The 25,480-nt window shown below is 43.9% G+C and overlaps 1 protein-coding gene across 5 annotated transcripts in view; it reads left to right on the top strand.

Annotated features, from left to right (window-relative positions):
* The window catches only part of itsn1 (intersectin 1 (SH3 domain protein)), a 92,796-nt gene that overhangs the window by 10,055 nt on the left and 57,261 nt on the right, over window positions 1-25,480 (top strand). For all 5 annotated transcript variants that reach the window (XM_015363745.2, XM_069178735.1, XM_069178734.1 and 2 more), the window contains exons 2-5: window positions 18,777-18,836; window positions 20,940-21,032; window positions 23,866-23,929; window positions 24,715-24,875. In XM_015363745.2, coding sequence (XP_015219231.1) covers window positions 18,809-18,836; window positions 20,940-21,032; window positions 23,866-23,929; window positions 24,715-24,875 — 346 coding nt within the window. In that variant the 5' untranslated portion in view covers window positions 18,777-18,808. The remainder of the gene's footprint in view (window positions 1-18,776; window positions 18,837-20,939; window positions 21,033-23,865; window positions 23,930-24,714; window positions 24,876-25,480) is intronic.

Raw genomic sequence — 25,480 nt, 5'->3', positions numbered from 1 at the left:
TTCAAAACTCGAAACAATGTGGTGTCTGTTCCCACGTCATGCCTCCTGTGGTGCAGTAAGATAGAAGAGCATGCGGTTACGATTGCGAAGATCTGTGTGAAATGTTCTTTAACCTAGTAACTGCTGGGTGGTTTGCATGCTCTTTGAGGATGTAAACCAGGATGGCTTCCTAATACTCAACACTGAAGTCAGAATGTTGGCTGAGCTCCATAGACCACTCCCCTGGCTTGTTATGGGTGTCTCTGGGAAAAAAAGAGCGGACACTGAACTACAAACTGAGCCTGCAACCATGCTGGGCCAGCAGTCCCACTGCACAGCGGATCAGCAGGAAAGGTGGGGATTTACTTCACTGGTTGGATTAAGCTTTAGTGAGGTCAAAGTGTGGAAATTGAGAGAGAAATTTAGCCAGGATGCCAGCTCTCGTCTCTAAATTTAACTCTCGGGTTGCATTAACTCTCCAACTCTTATGAACAGCACCATGGGATCCTTAATGACCCAGTAGTCGGGACCTTTGGTTTAATGTCTCATCCAAAGAGTGGCACCTCCTGCAACAGTGATGTCAAACATTGGCTCGTGGGTCTGTTCCGGCCCTCCAACCCCATTTTTCTGGCCCACGTGGCTGCTGTGGTCTGAGCCACCAGCCTGAATTCATTTTTTCCATTGCATGACCTTGAAGATCCCACACACGAAGCTTGTGCCATTGGTGGTGCATTAGTGTCGCATACACAGCACTTCCTGTGGGTGTCTACTTCCAACCAATCACAGGGCGACTGTTGAGTGATGTCACAGATCTAGTTTGGCGGTGGCATGCCAAAACTACTGACACCGTGCCTCCTCTACACACGCTTAGTGCAGCTTCAGCAACTGAACCACCATGGGCCTCGCTGAAACTATACTTTGTGGTTCTTTTGAGAACACAGAAGCAAAGGAATCATTGAATAATCCAACGTTATCGACAAGCAGAAAAATGTATGTGAGGTTAAAGAAATGTGGAGAAATTTCCATTTCTTGGGAGAAGTAAATGGAATGGCGAGGTGCCTGTCCTACAGCATAGTGTTTCTGATCACTATACAGGTGGCAATGGATTGGAAAGTTTGGATCTGTGGGAAGAGCACCACCTACTGGTCTGCAGACACCCCTTACAGCAGCAACTGAGGGAGGATGTGCCTCATTCTAGCACTGACCAGGCCCAGTCTTGCATAGCTTTGGGGTTTAGGCTACATGTTAGCAGCAGGTGGTCAATGTTGTCTCCTGCTGTTATGTCAGAACCACACCGCCCACACACCAGGTGCTAGGAAGGTGTGACAGGTCTTTCCACAGTCTTATCTTCTGATCTTATGTGAAGATCCCCACGTGACATTAACACTTTTGTGCTGAAGTAATTTTTTCTGCTATCGTCAAAAACGGAAACAAGAACCCTTTATAAAAGGGGTTTAGCAATCCTTAACCTAAAGTTTTGTTTTGTGGGGGATTCAAAGGTGTTTGTTCTGCATTTGAAATCTGAGGTGTTAAATAGTGATGCTCATAGAAAGACCTGTGAATAGGATTTGGTTTTGAAGCTGTTGACTTGACAGGAAGGACAAGTCCTCCTCATGAATATTCCACCTCCAGCTGCTGTTGAAATTCACAGTCACAAAGGCTTTGGCACGCAGAGAGAACAACCATGCAGGACTGTGACACTGCAAGAATACAGAGCTATCGGCAGTGACGCTTTGAAGTGAGTCATTTTCTGCTTTTTTTCCACCCCACATGGTAGTGGCTCGGGGCAGATCCAGCTACCTCCATCCAAAGGTCAACCGAAACAACACAATGCACAGCTGAGGCTGCATAAGGAATAAGAAAGTGGGCAGCTGCCCCCGCAGTCTGTCTCCTTGAGTACTCATTAATGTCATGCTCGCTTATGAGCACTTAAAATGGGGCAGCAGCGTAGCATTGCTGGTTAATGTGGCATCCTCACTGCTCTTAGATCAGTTTGACTCCAGCCTGAGGTGAGTTCTGTGTAGTTTGCATGTTCTCCATGTGTCTTCAAACTCGTGCTGTCCTAGGTGAAGTCCCCGTCTTGCACCTCATGTTTCTAGGGTAAGCTCTGGATTGTCCGTGTGTGTTCTATAGTGTGTCCAGCTGATTTCTCCATCGCTCGATTGAGAGCTGCCGGAATCTTGTATTGCAGCTGTTGTTCAAGTAGATCTGCTGTTTAACTGTGGTCGGGGTTGGACATTAGTGCTAACCCTCTAACAGGCTCAGACTGCTGGCTCTCCTCATGTTCGAGTAATGTTCATGGAGTTAAAGCAGTGGGGCCCACAAAGGCTGGAAATGTTTGATTCAGAGTCATTCGGTTTTCACATTAGTCACTGGTAACCTCTTGTGAGCTGTAACTGTAGGGAAGCAACAGGTTAATTAAACGGGTTGAGGAGAGACTGCACAAGAGTTCAGCTTGCTCAATGTCTTGGCAACAAGCCACCTAAAGCAGAGCGATTCGCAAAAAAGGACTGGAGGCAGAAATGTCTTCTTACGGAGAGCGAGTGTAGTTCAGTAATTGGCTTAGCAAAATACAGAAGCAATGGAGGTACTCTAGCACGGTGGTTGAGACCCTTGGGTGACCGTCTGGTTGCTGCCGAGACAGAGGCAGTGATCCGTTCACGGTGTGCTCGTATAGGAATCTGTATCTGCTGCTTCATTTGCTGAATGATGACTGTTTACACCCTGAGAGCTTTGCAGAGCAGCCCTGCATCAGTGTGCCAAGAACAGTCACCAATGCCCACGCTATGACATGCGGTGACTTGGCCCTTAGTGGTTCAGCCCGTAATTTAAGAACTACGAGGAATTCTGAGGTGCAGGTTCATGTGAAAGTACAATGCAGTTGATGTTGCTTCCCCTTCTCCACACAATTGTCAGCCCATATGAATTTGTCCTAGGCCAGTTTTCAAATCAAGTGGCTGATGAACAGTATGAAGGTTACTCACTATGTTTTCTGAATTATGTGCAGGTTTTTGAACAGAATGGAAACGCGAAACCCCTGTAATGTATCGATAAATCAAGAAGATAGTTTTGAGCTCCTATGAAACCTGCTTATATTTGGGATAGAAACTCAATTGTGAACAACAACAAAAATTTGGGCTTTTCGTCACTCTGGAAAAATATCAAAATGTAAACGTTACTGCAGGAGAAACGGCTATGATTGTTTGGTAAACAGCTCGGAGCAAGTCTGTGCTGACACCACCCCTTAATCTGGGAAGACGGATAAGAAATTGTCACGCAGTAACATACCATTATTAATTGTTCTTCTATAGAATTTTACACTAATTCTAGAAATGAAATAGTTACTGCCACCCATTGGCCTGACCTTATCAAGGTTGGGGCTGCTTTATACTGAACAAACAGGGGACTCCAATGAAAACCAGATGCTGCTCTAAATAGTGTTGGTGGGACGTACAAACCAAAAAACGTTACAGGCATTACAGATGAGAGGAGGCAACTTGGCCAATCTATCCATTTTTGTTGATAGTAGCTAATTGAGCTAAGGACTCCCACAACCCACTGGGATCGGTACAGTAGGTTAGAGTGAGGGTTGGGGTCTTCCCTCTTGACCAGACTTTCCTACCAGTACCCCAGTATGGCGATGGAGCACACAGTGGTAGGAGGTGACTTCTTTTGGAAGGAACGTTAAATGTAGCTGTTGACTGGTCTTCAAGATCCCAGGGTACTGTTTATAGGAATATGAGTGTTAATCCAAATGTAGTTCAGGTGGGTAGCTGCGTCAGCATGCGTAGGCTGCAAAGGAACAAGTAATAGGTTTATTCCATGCTGAAAAAAAGAAGAAAGAGAACACAACGTTTCGGCCGTGGAGCCTTCTTCAGGTGTGAGAGAGACAGGGCAGTAGGCAAAGGTAAAGTAGCGGGAGAACAAAGGTTGAGAGGGAGGAGGAGTGAGAGGCGGGAGCAGGGGACAGAAAGAGAGGCCAATCAAGAGGTGTGAAGTCAGAATGGGTGCAGAGAGGTGTGAAATGAAACTTCCAATGAATGGAGAAAATTTAAAAGAACAGTAATCTGTCGTTAAGGGAAGGGAGAATGTGTGTACATTTCACCTCTGACGGCCACGACCACTCTAATCTCTCCGTCTGTGTTCTCAAAGACGGTTTTCCGAACTCATACATCGGAAAGACCACCGAAACTAAAATTATTCTGCAGCTAGGATCACACATTCTCCCTTCCCTTACGACAGATTACTGTTCTTTTAAATTTTCTCCATTCATTGGAAGTTTCATTTCACACCTCTCTGCACCCATTCTGACTTCACACCTCTTGATTGGCCTCTCTTTCTGTCCCCTGCTCCCCCCTCTCAACCTTTGTTCTCCCGCTACTTTACCTTTGCCTACTGCCCTGTCTCTCTCACACCTGAAGAAGGCTCCACGGCCGAAACGTTGTGTTCTCTTTCTTCTTTTTTTCAGCATGGAATAAACCTATTACTTGTTCCTTAATCCAAATGTTCTGTCTAAATTCCACTCAGGGCTTGAACAGTCTGGCCTCTATAAAAAAATTCCCTCAAATCAATAGGTGAAGCAGTTTCTTATTTCTCTGTCTGGTGTGTTGGTGAGGTAGTTTAGGCAGGATTGGTGCTTTACTTAAGTGGTAAATAAGTATGTATCTTGTACAGTATGTGAAGCAATTTCGGATTATTTTGGGCAGAGAACTGCTACAATAAGGAATTTTAAAAACAACAAGTGATATTTAATGAAGGTTTGCATGAAATTACATTTTCATACACTGTCTATAAGGTCTGCACTTGCGGATGAATGAAATAAAACAACTGGGCTTTTTCTGAGCGCTCTGGAGATGTCCGCCCTGTGATGGGCTGGCGTCCTGTCCAGAGGGTACCTGGCTCACTCTGCCTCTCCACAGGGCAAAGCTGCTATAGCTGTAGATAGATGATGTACATTTATATCCTCCCTTGTTTCTCAGAGTCAACTTGCGACACATTCCACAGAGAACGTTATTTTGTGTTTAAGATCCTGTAGTGCATCATTTTTAAGCACATGGCTGATGAGTTGTCCTTCAAAACACAAGAAGAGCCCCAGATTCTGTCAACACAGGAAAGATGTTTTGTGGGTGCTCTTTGCTTATTGACAGTGTAGCAACACATCATTTGCACTAAATGAAGCTTGACTTCTTGCGCAGCGGAATGCAGATTCACCAATTCCTGTAGTAATAATACATTATATTGAATGATAGAGTGTGAACATTGAGTAAGTAGCCCATTGATTATTTCCTTCCATTTTGATCTGTCTTGGGGTTTTCGGACAACTCTTTTGAAGTGGAATGATGTCATTTCCAGACTAAACCAAACAACCATAGCAGCTTTTCTGATGGACTACAACAACTTGTGACAAAATCACTTCACACCAGAAATAACACAGAGAAGGCTGACAGATAGAGATGTACAACAGTGCAAGGCATCAGAGTCAAATACTGTTTGCGTTAATAGCTTTACGTCAGCCTCAAATTATGCAGTGAGCTCACTTTGTTTTGAGCAACCCCTTTCACAGAGCACTGCAAAAGACAAAGAGAAATCTTGACACCCGCCTGAAAAGTTCTCCCATCTTTTGAAGAACATCATACCCAAAAACACTCTTTGTACTGCAGGCAAATCCACACATCTGTGAAACCGTCAACAGTGCAATTGATTGAACTGTGAAAGTGAAATTTCATATTAGTCACCTGTCCGTATATCCTGCAGGGCAACAGAACTCATAGGACTTGGACACACAATGAAACACTTGTCTGTACTTGTGAATAAAAGCAAAAAGCTTCTCTAGGCATTTTCAATCCTCTTGCATAATAAGAGTCTAAGTAGGCTAAGTAACAAAGTGTTACTTCAAAATGTCATGGCGGCTAAATTTAAAGCAACAAAATGAGAAAACTGCAAGGGTCTGTGTACTTTTACAAGGCACATTTTAGACCACAGCAAGAATCCAGACAGTACCTTAACATTTCACCATTTGGAAATTGATTTTATTTAAATAAAGGGTACCCCTTGTACATTGCAAGTGCAAACCTGAGAAGTTTTACTTGGTGGTGTTCTCTTGATTAGCAGCTTAGTTTCAAACCCTGGCAGGTTTTTATTTGTATTTTCTTTTATCTTTTGAATCAACAGCGTGCCGGTACAGTCAGTAATGTTGCTGGGGAGCATATGTTTTGTCGTGCTTTGTTAGTGAGTGTTTATAGAAAACATTAGTAGTGTTCATAGTGGGGTGTTAACCCTTTGCTCTTTAGTTTCATTTGTAATTTCTATTCTGAAGACGGGAGAATCCGTACATGTAGTTAGCCATCAAACGCATCTCGTTCCTTAACGTTTCAGTGGGTCAGTAGTGAACGACAGAGGCGCTGTTGAGGGTCTTTGATGGTATCCCTTAAAGCTCGTGGTATGCAGGACTGTCTTGTCAATGTTAATGTGCTGCAGTTACTCTACCAGGTCGATTAGCAGGGTTGGTCATGTGTCTGGCTTCTTTTTCATTCCTTCAGCAAATCGGTGGAGTGTCGGACACCAGTCGGGTGCTGATTGGGAAACAGGATGTTGGTTGTGTCACTGCTGCCGCCCTGTCCGGTGCAGTTAGTGTGTAGTGCTACACTGGTCCTCGTTGTGCTTTGCAGCTCCTTTGTCAGCTGGTGAATTTGGTCAACTTTCTCCATCCACATTGTAATTAGCCGTGCCGGGAAATGAGGCATGCCAGCCCAGAGAACTGGGGGCACACTCTCTGATCCCAGCATGCTGGTTTCTTCCTGCAGGCTGTATGTACTTTCATCATCTGAATGTTGGACTGTTATGTTTCCTTTGTAATGGTTAACCTAATGACCTTCTAGTGTAGAGTAAAAACTTCACATTTCACTATGCTTTAAAGATGTACTGTTTTCTGTCCACGAGGCGTGGTGTGAGGTGTGTTTTGGCTTATCATTCAGTGTGACAGTTTGGTTACCACTGTGCTGCCCAGACAGGAATGCGCTTTGTACAGATGTCTTAAAGCATCTGTATTCTTAATAAGGGCTTGTTAAGGTGCTTTTCAGGTGGTCGATAAATGGTATTGAAGTGAATTGTGGCCTTTTGCTTAGATTACCAGTGGGATGTTAAAATATTTAAAGGAAATTTCCTTAAACATGTCATTTGCAAGATGTGAGAAGGTATTTGTTTGAGTCCTGTCCTTTTCCCCTAAAAAGCAATCTCTTAAGAGTCTTAAGAACATAAGAAAGGATACAAATGAGAGCAAGCCATTTGTCTTATCTTGACCATTTGCTAGTTAATAGTTTATTTTATCCAAGGATGTCATCTAGCTGTTTCTTGAAAGATTCAACAACATGGGAAGTTTGTTGTAGACTCACACCACCCTTTGGATAAAGACGTACCCCTTCATCTGCATTTTAAATGCACTTGCCTGTAGTTTCCACTTGCGCCCCACTGGTTTGCGCTTGACTGCTCATTCTGGAGAGGTCTGCTGGGTGGCCCTGGTCAAGGCCCTTGAGGTTTGCAGACACCTGTGTCAGGGTTTATCCTCTCTGATCCCGCCAGACCTCCTCCAGGATGAAGGCAGCCTCTGCGGTGTGGGGCTGCAAGGGGAGGCGCCATGGTGCGTTTCCTAGGGGACAAGGGGAAGCCAGTCTCGCTTTGCCCTTGAAGGCGGGCATGGCTCGGTCGCGTTGCCATGGCGACATGGTAATGAAGGCCCGCGCGCGCGCTCCTGCCAGCTCTGGCAGAGGGCTGGGATTTCCTCCGATAGGAGAACCCGGTGTGCTCAGATTCCAGCCAGCCAGCAGGAGGAATTAAAGCACCGATGTCAGTACTGCCGGCAGGATTAGGGTCAGTTCCTATTTCTTAATAGCAGGCCCATTTTAGATTGAGTTTTTAAAATCGGTCTCCATTCCCAGCATCCTTTCTTTCGGCGGATGTGGAACTAAGGCCCTGCAGATGTGTAACAGCAGCTTTTCAGCAGCAGATTGCCAAAGATGGCCTTGGTGTGATTTGAATGACTGCAGGATGTTGCTGTCCTTAAAAGGTTGTACAGTAGGTATTAGTTTAGCTCAGTGAAGCCTAAAATGCTGGTAAATAAATGTGGTGAGATGTGGTGAGAGAGTCAGTTTGTACTGAGTCCACTTGTGGGTTTCAATCCTTTGGTAATTTAATTTGAAAAAACAAAGTTTGATTATTATTAGTATTAGTTACCACTGTTTCAGTTTGTCAGCTTCTGACATTATTCCCAGTTTAATTTTGATGTTTGTCACCTGGACCAATGTGTTTGCTACATAATTTGATTTTTCTTTGCATTATCCTCTGCCGATATGCCAAACCTGGGAAAAAAAGCAAACAGCCTTTTGCTCCATATCACAATGAAGATCATCTGCGATTTTATTTTTTACTTGACTCAACTGACTGCTTGAAGAAAATAAAAAAAAAACATATTTAGGTGTGGCCAAAAACAGGGACTTGCACTTGAACATAGAAAAAGTTGCTATCTGAGCACAAAACAATGTAGATATACAGAAAGGCAAACAGATTTGTCCAGGCTGACCCCAGCTGGAGCTCTCCAGTGGCAAAGATCAAGGTTCAGTCTAGTCTAAAGTATGTCAGCTGGTGGTGCGTGTACAGTGCAGTCTGTAAGTATTTGGACAGTGACACAATTTTTGTTGTTTTGGCTCTGTACTCCAGCACATTGGATTTGAAATGAAAAAATGACTGTGAGGTTAAAGTGCAGAATGTCAGCTTTAATTCGAGGGTATTTATGTCTATATTGGGTGAACCGTATAGGAATCACAACCCTTTTTATACATAGCCCCCCCATTTCAGGGGACCGCAAGTAATTGGACAATCGGCTGCTCAGTTGTTTCTTGGCCAGCTGTGTGTTGTTGCATCATTAGTTCATGCACAAGAGAGCTAACAAAAGGTCAAGAGTTGATTCTAGATGTGGCATTTTCATCTGGAGTCTGTTGCTGTTGTCTCTCAACATGAGGACCAAAGAAGTGTTAATGTCATTACAGCGGGCCATCATGAGGCTGAAAATGAGAATAAATCAACTATTTGGTATATCGTTAAGAAGCAAGAACACACTAGTGAGCTTAGCAATAGCAAATGACCTCGTAGACCACCGGAGGCCACAATAGTGGATGACCGAAGAATACTTTCAGTCGTGAAGAAAAAAACCCTTTTCGACTGTTGTACGGATCAGGAACACCCTCCAGGATGTAGGCATAGATGTGTCAAAGATGACCATAAAGAGAAGAATACACCACCATAATCTCAGAGGGTTCACCACAAGATGCAAACCACTGGTAAGAAAGGCCAGGTTACAGTTTGCTAAAAAGTATGTAAAAAAGCCTTTAGAGTTCTGGGAAAAAGCCTTATGGACAGATGAGTTGAAGATTAACCTAACCTTACCTTACCTTAGTGATGGAAAGAGAAAAGTATGGCGAAAGAATTGAACCGCTCATGATCCAAAGCATGCCACCTCATGGTGAAGGTAGCGTCACGGCTTGCGCATATATGGCCGCCAGTGGAACTGGCTCACTTGTCCTTATTGATGATGTGACTGCAGCAGGATGAATTCTCAAGTGGACAGAAGCATCTTATCTGCTCAGATCCAACCGAATGGTTCAAAACTCATTGGACGGCGCTTCACCTTGCAGCAGGACAGTGACCCCAAACATACTGCTGAAGCAACTATGGAGTTTTTCAGGGTCAAAAAGTGGAATGTTCTTGACTGGCCAAGTCAATCACCCGACCTGAATCCCATTGAGCATGTATTTCACTTACTGAGGACAAGACTGAAAGCAAAAAGCCCCCCAAAAAAGCAGGAACTGAAAATGGCTGAATTATAGGCCTGGCAGAGCATCACTAGGAAAGATACCCAACATCTGGTGATGTCTGTGGGTTCCAGACTTCAGGCAGTCATCAGTTGCAAAGGATTTGCAAACATGCCTAAATGTAAGATTATGTTAATGCGTCCAATTTCTTGTGGTCCCCTGAAATGGGGGGGACTATGTATACAAAGGGCTGTGATTCCTATATGGTTCACCCAATATAGACATAAATACCCTCGAATTAAAGCTGACATTCTGCACTTTAACCTCACAGTCATTGTTTCATTTCAAATCCAATGTGCTTTAGTACAGTGCTAAAACAACAAAAAATGTGTCACTGTCCAAATACTTATGGACTGCACTGTATATGAGACATAAAGTGTCAGCTCACTAAAACTTTGTGACTACACCTTAACATCTGCTGGGTCTGCTTTAAGTAGTTAATTTTTTCTGCTGTTCTGCTCAGAAACTTCTGCCTTTCCTGAAGTTCTTCAATTTTTGTATGCATATGAGAGGCCCAGATGGTTCAAAAACGCTTTTCAGAGACTGAGTGACAGTACACAACTGCAATTACACACTCGCGGTGGAATATTTGCTGCTTTTCTCGGATGCTGCATTTACACGGTAGAAAGGTAGGCTCTTTCTCGATAATTCATTTAATACAGACAGTGATGTAGCAGTAGCATATGGAAGATTTGTTAAAGTTTCTGTTTAATTTTTTGCTTAATTTGCAAACTATGCAGCGCTGTAAAACAGTTTATATTTTGGAGGAACCAAATTTAAAGTGGACATCTTCTAATTTACAGTGTGCTGTTTGATGTGTACTTGAACAGATGATATGCAGTACAAAGTGCAGCCTTTATCACATTGAATATTTGGTCTTTTTTCAATGCACAGATGTTTACATTTCCTCCTTTCACTAAAGCCAGCGTCACACTACGTGGCTCGACACGATTTCTAGTTGGAGAGCATGTCAAATTTAATGACTGCAGTTGCTGAATCTCGCTGCCTTTTCTGTCCTAGAGGGTGTCAAATTATATGACTAGAAATTGCAGGGGATGAGTAATTACAAGATTCCCTCACAACTTTTCATCACATTTCCAAATCTCGTATTGTACCGTGAGGTCGCCTCGTTTTGGCAGCCAACCTCCGCACCAAAGTAAACAAACAACATGGAGAACACGCACGTAAACATCTTGAAAAATGTCACGCAGGCATTGTTTTCCCACAAATAAGCATCTCCAAAAATATAATTGAAAATCTGACTGAAAATCCTAGGATAAGTCGTGTAGTGTGACGCCGGCATAAAGGTTCCAGTAGATTTGTTCTCCAATTATCAGGGAACATTTGTCTGACCACGGGATTTTTTTGGATGAACTCTTTTTGAAAATACTAATACAGCTTTATTTTTGGTTAACGAAAGTCAAAGTGCTGCACTGAAGTGCCAGTGTAATTCACGACAGAAGCAAATTGAGTGGGAACAAAAATAAAAGGGGACCCATCAGTAAAACAGTGGATTTAAAGCCTTAGTGAATAGGTCTTGAAGTGACTTCCGAAACTGTAAAGAGTTGCAGAGCCTCTGAAGGATTTTGGTAGTGAGCTCTGTAGGCGTGGTGCCACCAAGGAGAGGCTGTGTTGCCCACTGTGTGCCACCTGGTCGTTAGCCAATGTCGGATTCAGAGCTGGGCTGGACTCTAAATCCTTAGAATAACCTGAGTCATCCAGTGCCTTACAGGTGAGCACAAGAACCTGTGAGTTGTCTCTATGTGTCACTGGGAGACTATGCAGTTGACAGAGGACTTTGTTCCAGTGTTTTAGTTGGCAAACAAGCTGCAGAATCCTGGGCACACTGAAGCCATTTAAGTACCTTCAGAAACACCATATTAAGCAAAGCATTAAATGTACTTTATAAATAGAGTACCCCAGCATTGGACAGAATGAGAGTTTTTATCCAGCAGTGTTGCACATCTGTAAGAAAGATGAAATAAAGCCATTTGGGAGTAAAAAATTATTTAAACTTCTATTGGCCCTTCTTTAAGAATAAATTTGGTTCTCAAATCAGTATTTCAGCTGATATCCATTGCGATTTGATCAGTGTCAGTGCCTAAGTGGGGGAAGTTGTTTTGAGTACATTTTTTTAAAGCAGGAATAACCTTAAGGAAGTTGCATTTCTAAATATAAATATGTTATATTTTGATATGACTTTTCAGAATGCATATGCAGGGCAGGATGAATGAAGAGCAGTTTTGTGGCAGAGATTCCCAAACCTTTTCTTGTTTGACCATTGCTGTGAAAAGGACACTGGCCTTGAATTTGAGATGAAACCATAACAACATAACACCAAATTCTGCAATGAAATTAAAATTCTTAGTTGCTCCTCTTTAATAAGAGTAAGTCATATATTGTGTCTGGCATATATACACTTTATTTCAAAATTAACAATTCAAAAATTACCAAAAGCACTTTAGACATCTGTGGGATCCAGGTGGGATCCAGGAACTGCCCCAGGTGAATGAAGCCCAGAGTGGGATTTAACCAGTACATCAGGATTAACACCCCAGTTTGTACTAACGGTGTTCTGTCCTTCAGTATAACTACAATGAGCTTTACTGTCTGTTACAGTTCTTACTTAGAGCACAACTCTCATAGTATTCATGTGCATATAGTCTCCTCCAGTTATTATCAAGTGTGTAGATTTTCAGTATTTTTTCTTCATTTCTTATTCATGGTCTACACTGTGTATGTCAACGTCAGCTCTTCATGTTGCACTTGCATATCCTGCTAGGTCTCTGGCACTGTGTAACATCTTCTTGTATGCAGCACATTTTTAGTGATTCACGCCCGGATGAACATTTCGGCCAGATGGTGTAATAAAAACATAGGCATGACACGGCACTATGTTGAATTTTTCTCAGACTGATGCAGTGTGGCGTCTCTGTGAACATTAGCTTTAAAAGATGGCTGTGATTTAGCAAGCGTTCTCCTGAGATGCAGCTGTCTTTTAAGTTACGTGGGCTGTGGCGAACTTGTCTACATTGAAAACGGCAGAATTCTCAGTTCTCTCTGAGGACCAGCTGTGAAGATTGTGCTGGTTTTACACAGATTTTGCTTACAGCAGTGCAGTATTCCAAAATGCCAGGAATTTACAGTACAAAATTTTACTGTCTTGCTGAAGTCGGACACTGGCTTCTCACACTCAGTGGAGGCGGTGTGTATACCCCTCCTAAAAATCCAGGGTTGGCAAGAGGAAGATGCAGTGCTCTGTGGGTGTGCCGATGAGGCCTGAGCCTGATTTCTCACAGCTTCTGCCCCTGCCTCACCTACACACACGCACACATCGATCTCTCTGTACAGACTTGGCATTGACTCCCAATCTCAGCCCTTGGGAATTGAGCCTCTCTTCAGCAAACTCCATGTTTAATATTATTTTACTGTTACTATTTTATTTTATTAAAGCAACTTACATTTGAACCAATAAAGATGGGTGTTTTACTGGAATAATTCAGTACTTTACTCAAGGGTACAACAGCAGTTTTGCTCCTGGGTTTTGAACCCACAAAATTCCAGTTATAAGTCCAGAACCCTACTGGTTCCTATGGCTTCCCAAAAGCTTGTCCAACCTGACATCACAATCCACAAAACCAAATTTGCCGGCCTTCTCTCCTGGTGAATTGTAGTGAGTGCCCTTCGATGCAACAGTGACAGTGGAAAAAACCTTGCTTGGGAAACCTTTATAGTTTTGAAATGGGAACAAAAGGACCTGATACAAGTATTCAAAGTCCTCGAAGGCCTTGACAAAATAAACCCAGTATACTGTATTTCTTCAGAGTAAACAGTGAGACATGGAGCAGAGGACCTAAGTGAAAACTGTGTGAAAGTGCATTTAAATCTGAGAACAGGAGGTCCTCCTTTACCTGAGTGTTTTGTGTGGGGAAGCAACAAGCTACCCAGCCATGTTGTTGAAGATGATTCCCCTGCTTTCTTTCAGCAAATAGCTGGATAAGATTCTTGGGTTATTTAAGAACTGACTATCAAACAGGCCAGATGGGCCCGTGAGCATGTGTGTGTCTAGGTGGAGGGGAGGGTTTGTTGGCTGTAGCTTAGAGCTTCAGACAGATACTAAGCTGGTTTTGTTAAGCCTTTTTTTTTTAAGGTACAAGGGATGTAGCCCCCAGTACCCACATCTTGCTCAAGTAAGGACTGGGATAGCCCAAGATCTAGAAAAAAAACTTGTGGGAGCACAGGCACTCCTGGAATTTTGCTGTGACGCAGGTAATGCTATACATATCCAGCCAGAGGATGAGGGTGTTTCTTCGTTTAGAATTTAAAGTTATAAGCTATTTCTTGGCCTCCAACACTGAGATATTTTTTTGGTTTTCTATCGTCGCCTTTGCCTCCCGGTGTTTCTTCCTGTGAAGGAAGGCTGTGTGCCTGTGTAGAGGATTAATTTGCAACCCCCTCCTGTTCTCCTGGTTAGTCAGCGCATTCTTATCATTTTTATGCGTTTCCACCACCTTTATCACATCTTTATGCCTTTAATCTCACTGCTGCAAATTGTGTTGAGTTTCTGGTCTGCATTTACCAGAAATGTACTCCAGAAAGGGCAGTTTCAAAGGGCAGTTATCTGACGCAGAGACGGAAGGAAACCAGGGAGAGAGAGTTGCCCCCTCTCAGTGGCAGTAAGTCATTCTGACATGTTTTTTTTCTCAGATACTCAGACGTTACAGATACCTTGAATCAAATGGTAAAGAAAACCACATTTACATACAATCAACTGCAATATACGGTATGTTTGGAAGAACAAAGAAAAGAAACTGACCATGCTGTTGTCCCTAGAACAGCTGGGCAGACTTTCTGCCTGGACAGTATTGAAAGAGAGATGAAATGTCTACTTGGTTTCCATGAAGTGTTTTGCAGTACTGAGCAACATCTTGCACAACATCGGCTCTGGGTAGTAGGGTCTCTTCACTGTGCAAATAATCAACCCTGTACATCTGAGATGTGTGCTCGGCACCAGGCTACAGATCCAGTCTTCTGTAATTCTGTCCTGTTCCTCTTGTTCTGCCTGGACATGATGCATGTGTCTGTTTGCTGGTGCCTGACCCTAACATACCACGTGTCATGAGCCAATTGTCCAGGGGGGTTCAGGCCTATCAAGTAGGACATCCAGATTATAACTGTTACAGTCTCATCTCCCAGGACAGCTGTTGGTACATGAGGGTGTGTGTTGATCTGCTGGAATGGTGCATGGCACTACATCAATGACTAGTCCTCAATTACTTAGATACACCTGGGCCAACTAGGTTGTCCGGTGAGGTGTCAAGACTTGTGATCCTCCTGACTGAGGCCTTTCACTGACAGGCTGTGCTTGAACACAACACCTTACTGGGTCACTCACCTTGATGAGTGTGAACAGCCCAGATTGTGAGTCTTTCTGGACTCTCGCCAAGCCTGACATCCAGCAGGTTAAACCACCCCGTCACCTGAGTCTAGTCAAGCTAATCATTATTGACTTGATGAAAATGTGGCCAAAATCCTTTAAGCAAAATCTTTATACATGCAGCAGTCATGAGACGCATAACCAGTCATCAGTTTCTTTTGTCTAAAAGAACACTCTCAGTCTATACAGGATTCTTCTCTTGTGCTGCTGTGCAGACCCTGTGCTGCTTATAGTTGCCTCGAGGTCATGCACTCGGATATTGCAGTCTGTGCTGTAGCGCTTGACGCGAGTCGTGCTTGTGTAAATGGTGGGGAGACTCCACAGCCTGTCTGATAATGCAGATCGCTGTGAATCACGAGAGATCCAGCTGGGGGAGGGGAGGCCTGGCCGTTTTATCTGCTTAGCTCTTACGCACACACATGCTCGCACACGGACACGCGCACATACATACACTTACCCACACATAAACACACGGGCCATGATTGTGTAGGCCTGACGAGCTGTGTCCGTTTCTGCTCTCAGTCCTGCTGCCTTTATATAATTCTGTTAAGCTCGTATACTATTAGCCGCCCAAGATGTCTGAAAAACATAATAGCTAGCTATTCCAGTGGGGTTCAGTCTCTTTAGTTCTCCCAACACGTTAGAGCTGCGCATTATAATGATTCAATCACTTAATTTTAGTATAGCAAAGCAGGTTTATGGACTGATTTGTTTTCCTGTTGTGTGATTTTAAAATGACTGTTGTGCTTTAAATTGGAAGCGCTGTCGATGAGGGCCGGGTTAATAAACTCAAGGACTCTAGTGATTGTGAAGAATTTCTCTCCTCTTGTGCCAGCCAGCCAGTCAGTAAGGTGCTGAGTAATCAGTGAAAGTGACTTTGGCTGCTCTGTCATAGTGAGCGTGAATCACGTGACTCTGAGCCTCGCTATCTCAGGCAGCTCGAATGGGTTTCATGTGGACGTGAACACAGCAGTGTTCTCCATAAGCCTGTAAATCTTGCGAAGCTTTTTACTAGGGTCCTTCTGTGCTGGAATTCAGTGCTGTTGTCAGCGTTTTGTATTGTGAAATCACACATCATGACAGAGCCAGTTCAGAAATAAGGCCAGGGGGAACTGTCCTGCTGTTTCCAGTAGTTTGCACTTTTTTCCAAGTCCAGCAGTGTAGAAAAGTAACAGTACTCCCTTATGTGGTTCTGTCTAGCTCGTAAATGATGCACTGTGTCTGTCGCAGCCGTGTTTTCGGCAGGGCAAGAGGATTGGATGGAGCAGGTTTGCGTTGGGCTGCTGTTGTGATCCCTGTGCCACTAGCTCTCTTTTCCTGGAGTTCGCTTGCACCTGAAAGTAGCATGCTGATGACCTTGCGAATAACGGTGCTAGCGATTCCGTGTAAGCTTCCTGTCCAGGAATCTCAGAAACTTGACACCAGTAGAAACAGATGCAATCAGCTGGGTTTGTTTGGTTCACCTGGGTGCAGCTGTCTTCTCCTACATGTAGTGCCATTCCGTGGCCATCGTCTGGAAATACTGCGTCATTAGGCCGGAGAGGCCTTGATTAGCTGGCGAGGACTGAGACTGAAGGCTTCCCACTTAGGGAAGTGTGATTCTCCAGTTTCCTGCCATGTACAGCTTCCACGTTATAGAATACACCATGAATACATTACAGAACAAAAGCATGTCAGGCTGCAGGAGGTGGGTGATACCTAGGAGAAGCTCACATAGGTTTCCTGTGAGTGAGGAAAGGTAGCGGAATCAATGATCTGCCACTTTGAAGATATAACAAAATGCTAAGGCCTCAGTACTCGGTTTTATAATAGGAGCTATTTTCATATGTCCTCCTTATGGACAAGTTGGTCGCTGAAGTGTATTTGAACATAAAAGTTAACATAGACTTAAAGATCATAGAGGTTGAGAGGCAGGACTTCTGCCTGTCGTGCTCTGTTGAAGCAACCATGATCAAAACCATGTTACTGTCTGCGTAAGGTGGGGGCACAGGCCTGTGAGAGAGAGAACTGGCACGTGACAGCACAGTCAGCAGTCGCCTTCGGTGCGTGGCTTTGAGATCAAGTGATTTATCTTTAATCAGGATGTTTCCTTAGAGTTGTTCTGTTTGTCTGCAAATCACTTGATCGGCAAGTGCGTGGCAGAACGGTGGCCAAAGTGCAGCAGGCACTGGCTCCAGCTGCTTACAGCCGAGGTTGTCAGAGCGACAGTGTTGCAGCCCTCCGGACGCTGCCGAATTCTCTTCTCCTTCATGAGTCGCGCTGCTCCGAGCTGGGAGGAGGAACTGGTCACAGCTGACAGCAGCCAGGCTGTGCCGGCTCCGGAGTTTCTCTCGGCTCTGCTTGGCCCCCCACAGCGTGGCAGGAGAGCTGGTGTTGGCCCGCACGTTTGCAGTGTTGGGGTTCCGATCTCCCGGACAGAACACACCTCAGCTGACCCATAAAAAAACATCTGGTTTCTCTAGGGAGCGGTAGGTGGGAGGGCGGTGCTCATTGCTGAGTAAAGTTTAAACGCCGCTGGAAGTATAAAACAGTGTCCTGAGGAGAAGACCAGTGACTGCATGGGTGTGTTTGAAAATGAGATTGGACTGGGGGAATCGCTGACTGCCGATTACTGTTGACTCCTGAGCAAACGTAATCAATTATTAATGGAACATTCCTGTTCTTAACAGGGCTCTTATGGGTGGCCTGATGTGGACAAAACATGGAATTGATTCAATCTTCTATCCAAAAGACATAGAAGCGAGGGGTTTTAATTCTTTAATATTAAAATGTCAGCAATGAGAACTTTTGAAGCAGGTTTTCCTGTGGTGTTCTGTAACAGCATGTCACTATTCTCTCTCTCTGAGATCTCTGTGAACAATAGCAGGGATTGATTACTGGTGGGGGAACAGCCCATGTGATTTGTGAGACTTCTATTTGTAAATGTCTTTTTGATACTCTTTGAAAGGTGGGGGTGAGAAATCCTGCATTCATAGATGTAGGAAAGGGAGGGTTTACATCTGCAATACCAGTGTGTCCACAAATTAACTTTATTAGTCATTTACAGCCACCTGGAGTCCTGGAGTGTGCTCCAGACTTTACTCCGTTACTTAGAAACCATATGCAATAGAGAGATGCACACAGTCAGAGTAAAAATTGACATAAATTTCCTTAATTAAAAAGTATTTTCAGGCCCCAAGTTCCCACTGTTTCTTTACAGCATGATGTTAATGGGATGGAAACAGTGCAGTAAAAGTAATTTACCTCACATCTTTGTTCTGTCTGCCCATTGAAGGACTGTTTCTCAGCTCCCTGGCCATGTCGCTTCATTCTGATGTTGCTAGTGACCACATCCCAAACTACACTTTTGTATCAGAATATATTTTTTTGTCTGTGTCTAGTTTATAACCTATTCATCTAAGTTATGGCACTTTCCTTTTGGCTTCCAGAGCAGGTGTTGCGCATGTGTGCGTCTGGTGTGGGCCAAGAGAGTCAATCTGTTTCATCTCCCTTTGCAGGCGTCTGCCAGGCTGCTCAAGTTGACACAATCATGGCTCAGTTTCCAACACCTTTCGGAGGTGAGTACCCATCCTTCTTTAGTGAACCAAGGTGCCTTTTTTTTCCCCTTGAAAGGAAGTCTGTTTTGCTCTCTTACAAAGGGGTTCCACGGGCATGTTTGGGGGGGTGTTGTTTTCCTAAGTAGGACTGTACTGCCACCCTCTCCTCTCTGGGCCTGCAGGTGCACAGCAAAGTGAAAGTTGTAACTGAAGTGGTAACCTGGCCCCTCAAGGCAGGTGTTTAGCTTTGCTGGCTAGTAATGTATCCTCTTCTCTTTACACTGTGAGCTTTCAGCTTCTGTATTTCCTTACCTTGACTCACCCTGCCCTCCCGGAGTCTGGCCTATACTGTTATACTAAATTCCCTCTTTGAGTCTTCAGCTTGCCGACGAGAAAGTCAGGAGAAAGAATTTGGCCGGATTGGGCTCATTATTTCATTAGATTATTATTCCTGTCCGTGCGAGGATACCGTGATCAACGGATTGATAGCAGGCTTGCAATCTGTCCGCGGCGGGCAGTACAAACTGCTCTCAGGGGTAAAAACAAAGTCCTGTTTGCCACTAAACAGAAGCTGGTTAGCTCCACTGCAAGTGAATCTTTACTTTCTGAGCCTCCTTTACACTTTTAGTGTAGTGGTTTCTCAAAAGGCCCACACTTCTGGACCTGTTAAAATTAACCTGCAAAATCACAGATTGTGTCTTATCTATTTTTTTAAGGCCCTCACTCTAAAATGAGACCGTGTTCAAATTGACGGTAAACCTGCATTGTACTTCTAAAACCTTCTTAAAAAGTTCTAATTGATGTACTCTTGCATATTTGTCTGTTGGTAATAAAAGGAGATACAAGTTATAACACACTTTATATATAAAAGTTTATGTAGCAACTTTGAAGCATCTTGGAGTAAATGAAAGGTATTTGCTGGATAAATTGTTTGCCATCTAACTTAAATAAGGACCATTGTGTTCAGTATATGAAAGATAAACAGCAAATCTAAAACGTACAGGATTTGACAGAACACATCGTCAGGTCTTTGAAAGCTGCCCTGCTCTCTTGTAGCTCATTGCTTACTGCAGTCCTGCATCTCCTAGAAGGCCACATTGTTTTGTTTTTGTTTTCATCTGAAGTATTTATTTAATCTAAACATTTACACATTATTTATAAATTAGGCCTAGGTTTTTTATTTTTTAATGATAGTAAAGACACTGGACATGAGATACTGTATCTATAGAATTTCATAGAGCCTTTACAGAAGCATTACCTCCACACCCCTAGGGCAATGAAATGGCTCCTTGATTTTATTTCAAGTCTAGGCCCCAATAAGAACCAGAATTGACCATTCCCTGATAGGCCTAGTGATGTACTGTAGTACACTCAGTATGTCTTTGTGAGCAGGGATGTGCTCACACAGTGGCCAGTTCTCATGGTCCTCATTCAGTTTGCCCACCAGCTGCACTGCCTTGAAAAACTGTTCTCTGCCTTCCAGTTATATCCCATTCTCTTGAATTCCCAGTTCAACAATTCCCAGTTCAACAGTGGCTGTTGTGCAAAGTTGGTAGAGTCCTACACATAGTCTCTCTGGATAAGTGTCTGCCAGCTTTGCACACCAGCTTGGTGCAGTTTCACTCACTGCTCTGGCATTTATAATTTAATATCATTTTTAATTAAATAGCATGGGATTGTATTAGATTGGGGGAAATACTGTGAGGCACTGTATATACAGTTTACTTATAAAGTTAAAAGTTGGATACATTTGGCATTTCAGTTTTCCTGCAATAACAAGTACTTTTCGCTGTGATACCACTTCTTACACAAGATCAGTAGATTAAAGGCGGCTCGTACCACACCCTAGCGCTGAAGGAGTGGCCTGTGAAAGAATAGATTCCGAAAGCTGGAGAGAGGCTTCCTTTTAGGAAAAAAAGAAGGTTGTCGGGAGTTTAAGTACAGACGGGAAAAAATAACTTGAAATGTTCACATAAACGTCTGTAGCTTCACATGTAGAAGCATACCGCTGTATTTCTCAAACCCTGGCAGCTCGTTCCTGAGAGCGGCGTCGTTTCGGGCCACACGGAAGAGTGGCCTCCATTTGCCGACGATAAGCCTTTCCGGGTTTTTTTTCCCTCGCAGGGGGCCTGGATTTCTGGGCCATCACCGTGGAGGAGCGGGCCAAACACGACCAGCAGTTCCACAGCTTAAAACCCACTGCAGGGTTCATCACCGGTAAGGAAAGGCAGGCGGTTTAGCGTTCACCTTCTCAGGACAGCCGGCTCTCTGCGTGTCTCTCCCTCCCCGTTACGCTCTGGACTTTCGCTAAGTAACTGTGTTGGCAATAGCTTACACATCCCGTTTCTTAGATTAACAGGGAAATGGACACAAAATCAAACCATGCATAATTTCTGGGTGATAACTTGGAGTATCGTTGTTCTTCTAATAAATATGTTTCATAAAAATGTTGTTACTACAGCTCCCCCAGCTGTTCTTTGTCTAGATGTTCTCGGCACTGCAGGCAAGGGAACACGAGAGCAGCGTTCAGGCCTGCGGCCAGAGGATATTTTTATGTTGGACGTGGGGTCATCGCCAGAAGGTGTTCTATATCTCATTCGTGCTGAATTTAGTCTTCCCCTGCACATCTTAACTTCCCTTACTTGACCTTTGGCAGTTCACTAAGAGAAAAAAGGGCTTTTGTAATGACGAGAAGCAGATAAAAATATCAACACTGAGTCAACAATGGATCTTTTTTCTTCTAAAAAAGACTTTTGTACTGTTGTGCTATTGGCAGCAATTGAAAAGCAAGTCCATTTCTTTATTCCTTTTTGAACTGCCACCAGCTTTAATACTCTCTAGCTCTGAAATTCTTGATTTACCTGATTGGCTGGTCACAGAACCAGCACCGGGACTGGCTGGGGACGCCGTAGACTGGGCACATGTTTTCCAACACCAGGACTGACTGACCGTTCAGCACGTTGCACAGTGAGAGCTCCAAATTGCTTACAAGAGGCAGCGTGCAGGGCTTTGATACTGTTACTCCAGCACCCTGGCAGCTCCCTGATGGGAACCTAGAGGAATTCTGCGAATGCAGTCCAGGCTGGAGAATGGCGCTCGACCTGCTGCTGCTCCCTGAGCGCTTGTTTTCCCTGTGGAGGAGCCTAAATACAGCCGGGCCGCAATGGATAAACGTCTCTCCTGCAGTGTGAGAATCAAGCCCTGTCCAGAGACGCCATTTCACACACTGACATCAATGTTGCTTAATATATTCAGCTGAGAATTACACTTAAAGGACAGTTAAAAGGTGCCTTTTTAATGGCTTTTCAGTCCATGTGTGAAAGATTTGCTATCCAACATTGATTTGGAAAGAGTGGCTTTGCCTTCGCATTGTTGAAGGCTGAAGATTGCGTTTCGAGTGGCTCACTGTCCAGCTGTCAGCAGAGCGCAGTTTAAAGCACGGTTTGAAGCCCGTCTGCTGTGTGCCTGTTCTCCCTGTTCAACATGATGAAGACTGTGGTAGTTGTAGGACAGAAGTCATGACGTTGACACATTAACTAAGCTACTTGGTGACAGAGGTGGCTAAAACAGAACTAAGCTGGAATTGTTTTGCAGTACTTTTAAGTGTTTACAAAGCATAGAATTTGACATGGAAAGCTTTTATAGTTCTATCTAACGGTGTTCTATTTTTCTGAATGGTGTTCAGTTAGTTCTGCTCTTCTCAAATACATATCTCAAATGCTTTTTCTTGCCCTGTCCAAAAAACAGTTCTATTCTTGTACGACTGCCTGTGGAATAGATCATCACCTGAGTGCTGCCACAGTTAGTACTAGCACACATGGGCACAACGCATGGGTTTGTCAGTGAGAAACCATTATCCTCAAGTGAGAAACATTGAAGACTGGCATTGCTGGACTAAAAATGAATCGGTTGTAGAAGAGCTGATTTGAACGTATTGGGAGGGGAGGTGATTTTGCAATTGCAAAACTGTTCCAAGGTTGAAGGAGTGCTTACTGATAGGCTAGCAGAACTATGGAACAGTCCCTGCTCTGCTTGGCTTGGGGACAGGGTGTGTGAAGTGTTAACCACACCCTCAGCAGATACCTCTTCAGGCCACTAGAGGGGAGTGATGTCTTTTTGGGTGATATTGCATCAGCTGAACATCCATGTAACAAACTCGGGTACTAGCTGTATCTGCCACAGCAGAATATTGTAGGAAATAAGCTCAATATCCCTGGCTTTCATTCAGCAACACATCGGGCTATTGGTTGGAAGTTAGATAGCCTGTCTGTCACTAACAGGCATTCCACATGGTGTGGGTTTATGAAAAACATCTGCAAGGTTAAATCCTATACTGACTGATGCAGTCTTCTTCATAAACTCTGTACAACCTGCTGTGCTTTCAAACTTGGGATATGCACAGGGTTGATTACGTTGGTATTTCTACACTGTATCTGAAGCTTGGCTATTTGCTAGTTTGATGGTTGTAACACAGCCGTCTTGTTTGTTAAAACTACTTGTTGACTCCTCTAAGGTTGTCCAACACATCTTCATTCTAGCAGATAGAAGTGAGTATTTTCCATCAGGTTTAAGCTGCATGGTGCCAGTACTTCTGGCTGTTGCTGTAAATTACAGATGGGATCTGACGTGTATAGATTCATGTTGTAGTTGGTGGGATATTAAGGGTCTTTAGTGAGTGTTTTCTGTTCCATTTCAGCGTCTGATGGTATTCTTCTTGCTGGGAAACCAGACGTTGTCTAAAATTAAACTTGAATTAGTAAACCTTGTAGACTCTTAATTTGAAATGAGTCACTTGAAAGAATTCTTTGATTTCCAGACTGGGGGGAACTTAGCGTGGCCTGAGCCCTTGAGAGAGTCATCAGTTCGGTCCACGACTGTAGTGATGCTGTGTGTGTTTTGATAATCAAATGTCGTTAAGAATTCAATATCTGCCTCATCTTTGAGTAATATTCCGGAAGCTGAAACACACAATTAACTGTTGCCCTTTTTTAGTACTTAAGTGACAGTTGCTTTTTTGAAGTGTTAAGAATCCTTTCTTTTTTGTTAACAGGTGATCAGGCTAGGAATTTCTTTCTTCAGTCTGGACTGCCCCCTCCCATTCTTGCACAGATATGGTAAGACCTTGGTCCCTTCCATCATGGCCATTAGGTACAGTAATCCGCATTCCTGGATTGTCTGTTAGTCAGATTAATTCTGAAGCCTTGCAATAAATGTGCCATCCACTATCTGGGTCATGACATCTAATGCTATTACAAGCTTAATCCTAATGGAGCCAGACACTGGGCAGAGGGTTTCACTGGAAAGCTTTTGTTCCTGTACTGTTTATTAATTTTGTTAATGGACTATTTGTTGTTATACACTAAAAATTTAGTTTTTGATTTTGTATTTCCTTCATTACGTATAAGGCCTGCATGTATAAAAAAAAAAACTTGTTTTCTTCCAGAAGATCATGCGTCCCCATTTTCCTCATGACCCAGTCTTTGTAGATGTTTACCTGTGAGTGAACTCTAATGATATCTAAGTGTGGAAATTTAAAGTTTTTAAGTTCGACTGTGGTTTTCAGAAACATTTCGTTGACTTTGACTGCAGTCCAGGTAAGGGGCAGTAACTTGTGTGCAAGAGCGACGTTTACGTTGTGCAGTATACAGGGGCTGTACTGCCACAAGGCAAGGGGGAGGCAGTTTTAAAAGAAAATTTGACAGATTAAATACTCATTTAAAAATCTTCATCATGGGTCGCGCTCCGCCGGGGGGCACTCCTAGGCTTGCGGCTCGCACCTCGCACCACGCCGGTAAGCGAACGCGGAAAGGCGCTATCGTTTGCTCCGCCGGGCCTGGCTGCGGCGAGATGCGGAGCGCCGTTTTCCGCGGCCCCTCTCTCACGCCCTTGCGTTCCCCAGGGCGCTGGCCGACTTGAACAACGACGGCAAGATGGACTTGCATGAGTTCTCCATCGCCATGAAGCTCATCAAGCTGAAGCTGCAGGGCCACCCGCTCCCCCCCTCGCTGCCCCCCGTCATGAAGCAGCCCCCCTGCACGGCCCCCACGGCCCCGGCCTTCGGTGAGTGCAGGCTCCTGGGCCTGAGCAGTCTGGGAAGAGTGGAATGGCGCATTTCCGGAATAGTGTTCGCTAGCAAGCACAACACATCATCCTGCTTTCATGTCCGCTGTAGAAATTTTCATTGCTTGTCAAAGAACAAGATGCCAGGCTGCAGAACATAAAGCATTTAACAGCATGTGACACTTTCTTTGCACCCTGTCTCTACAGTCACAGGCCGAAGTATTGACCCCTCATCTCTAGAAGTGCTGTTGACTGATACTAGGTGAAATAATAATTTTATTAAACTGTATTGATTTCACTGTACCATCTCTTTTAAATTTACTGACTTGACAGCCTCACCAATAGTCATAAAGATGCTGTTAGCGGAACAGTGGAGAGACAACCTCCTGATGTTATGCTGTCAAAATGAACTGTTTGAATATCTTTCAGTAACTCTAAAATCAGTCCCCTGAGCAATTTCTTTTGTGGTTTTCTGAGCAGGATAAAGACAGGCGTTGGCTAAGCGCAGGCGTGCAGGTTCTCAGAATATGAGAGGCGATGACTTTCTTCTCAAAACTCACTCTGCAGGACACTTTCACAAGACTTTCACCAAAGCCTTGTTTGGT

This window comes from Lepisosteus oculatus, chromosome 15 (assembly GCF_040954835.1).
Source record: "Lepisosteus oculatus isolate fLepOcu1 chromosome 15, fLepOcu1.hap2, whole genome shotgun sequence".
NCBI classification, from domain to species: domain Eukaryota; kingdom Metazoa; phylum Chordata; class Actinopteri; order Semionotiformes; family Lepisosteidae; genus Lepisosteus; species Lepisosteus oculatus.
This window is presented reverse-complemented; position numbering and strand designations above follow the sequence as displayed.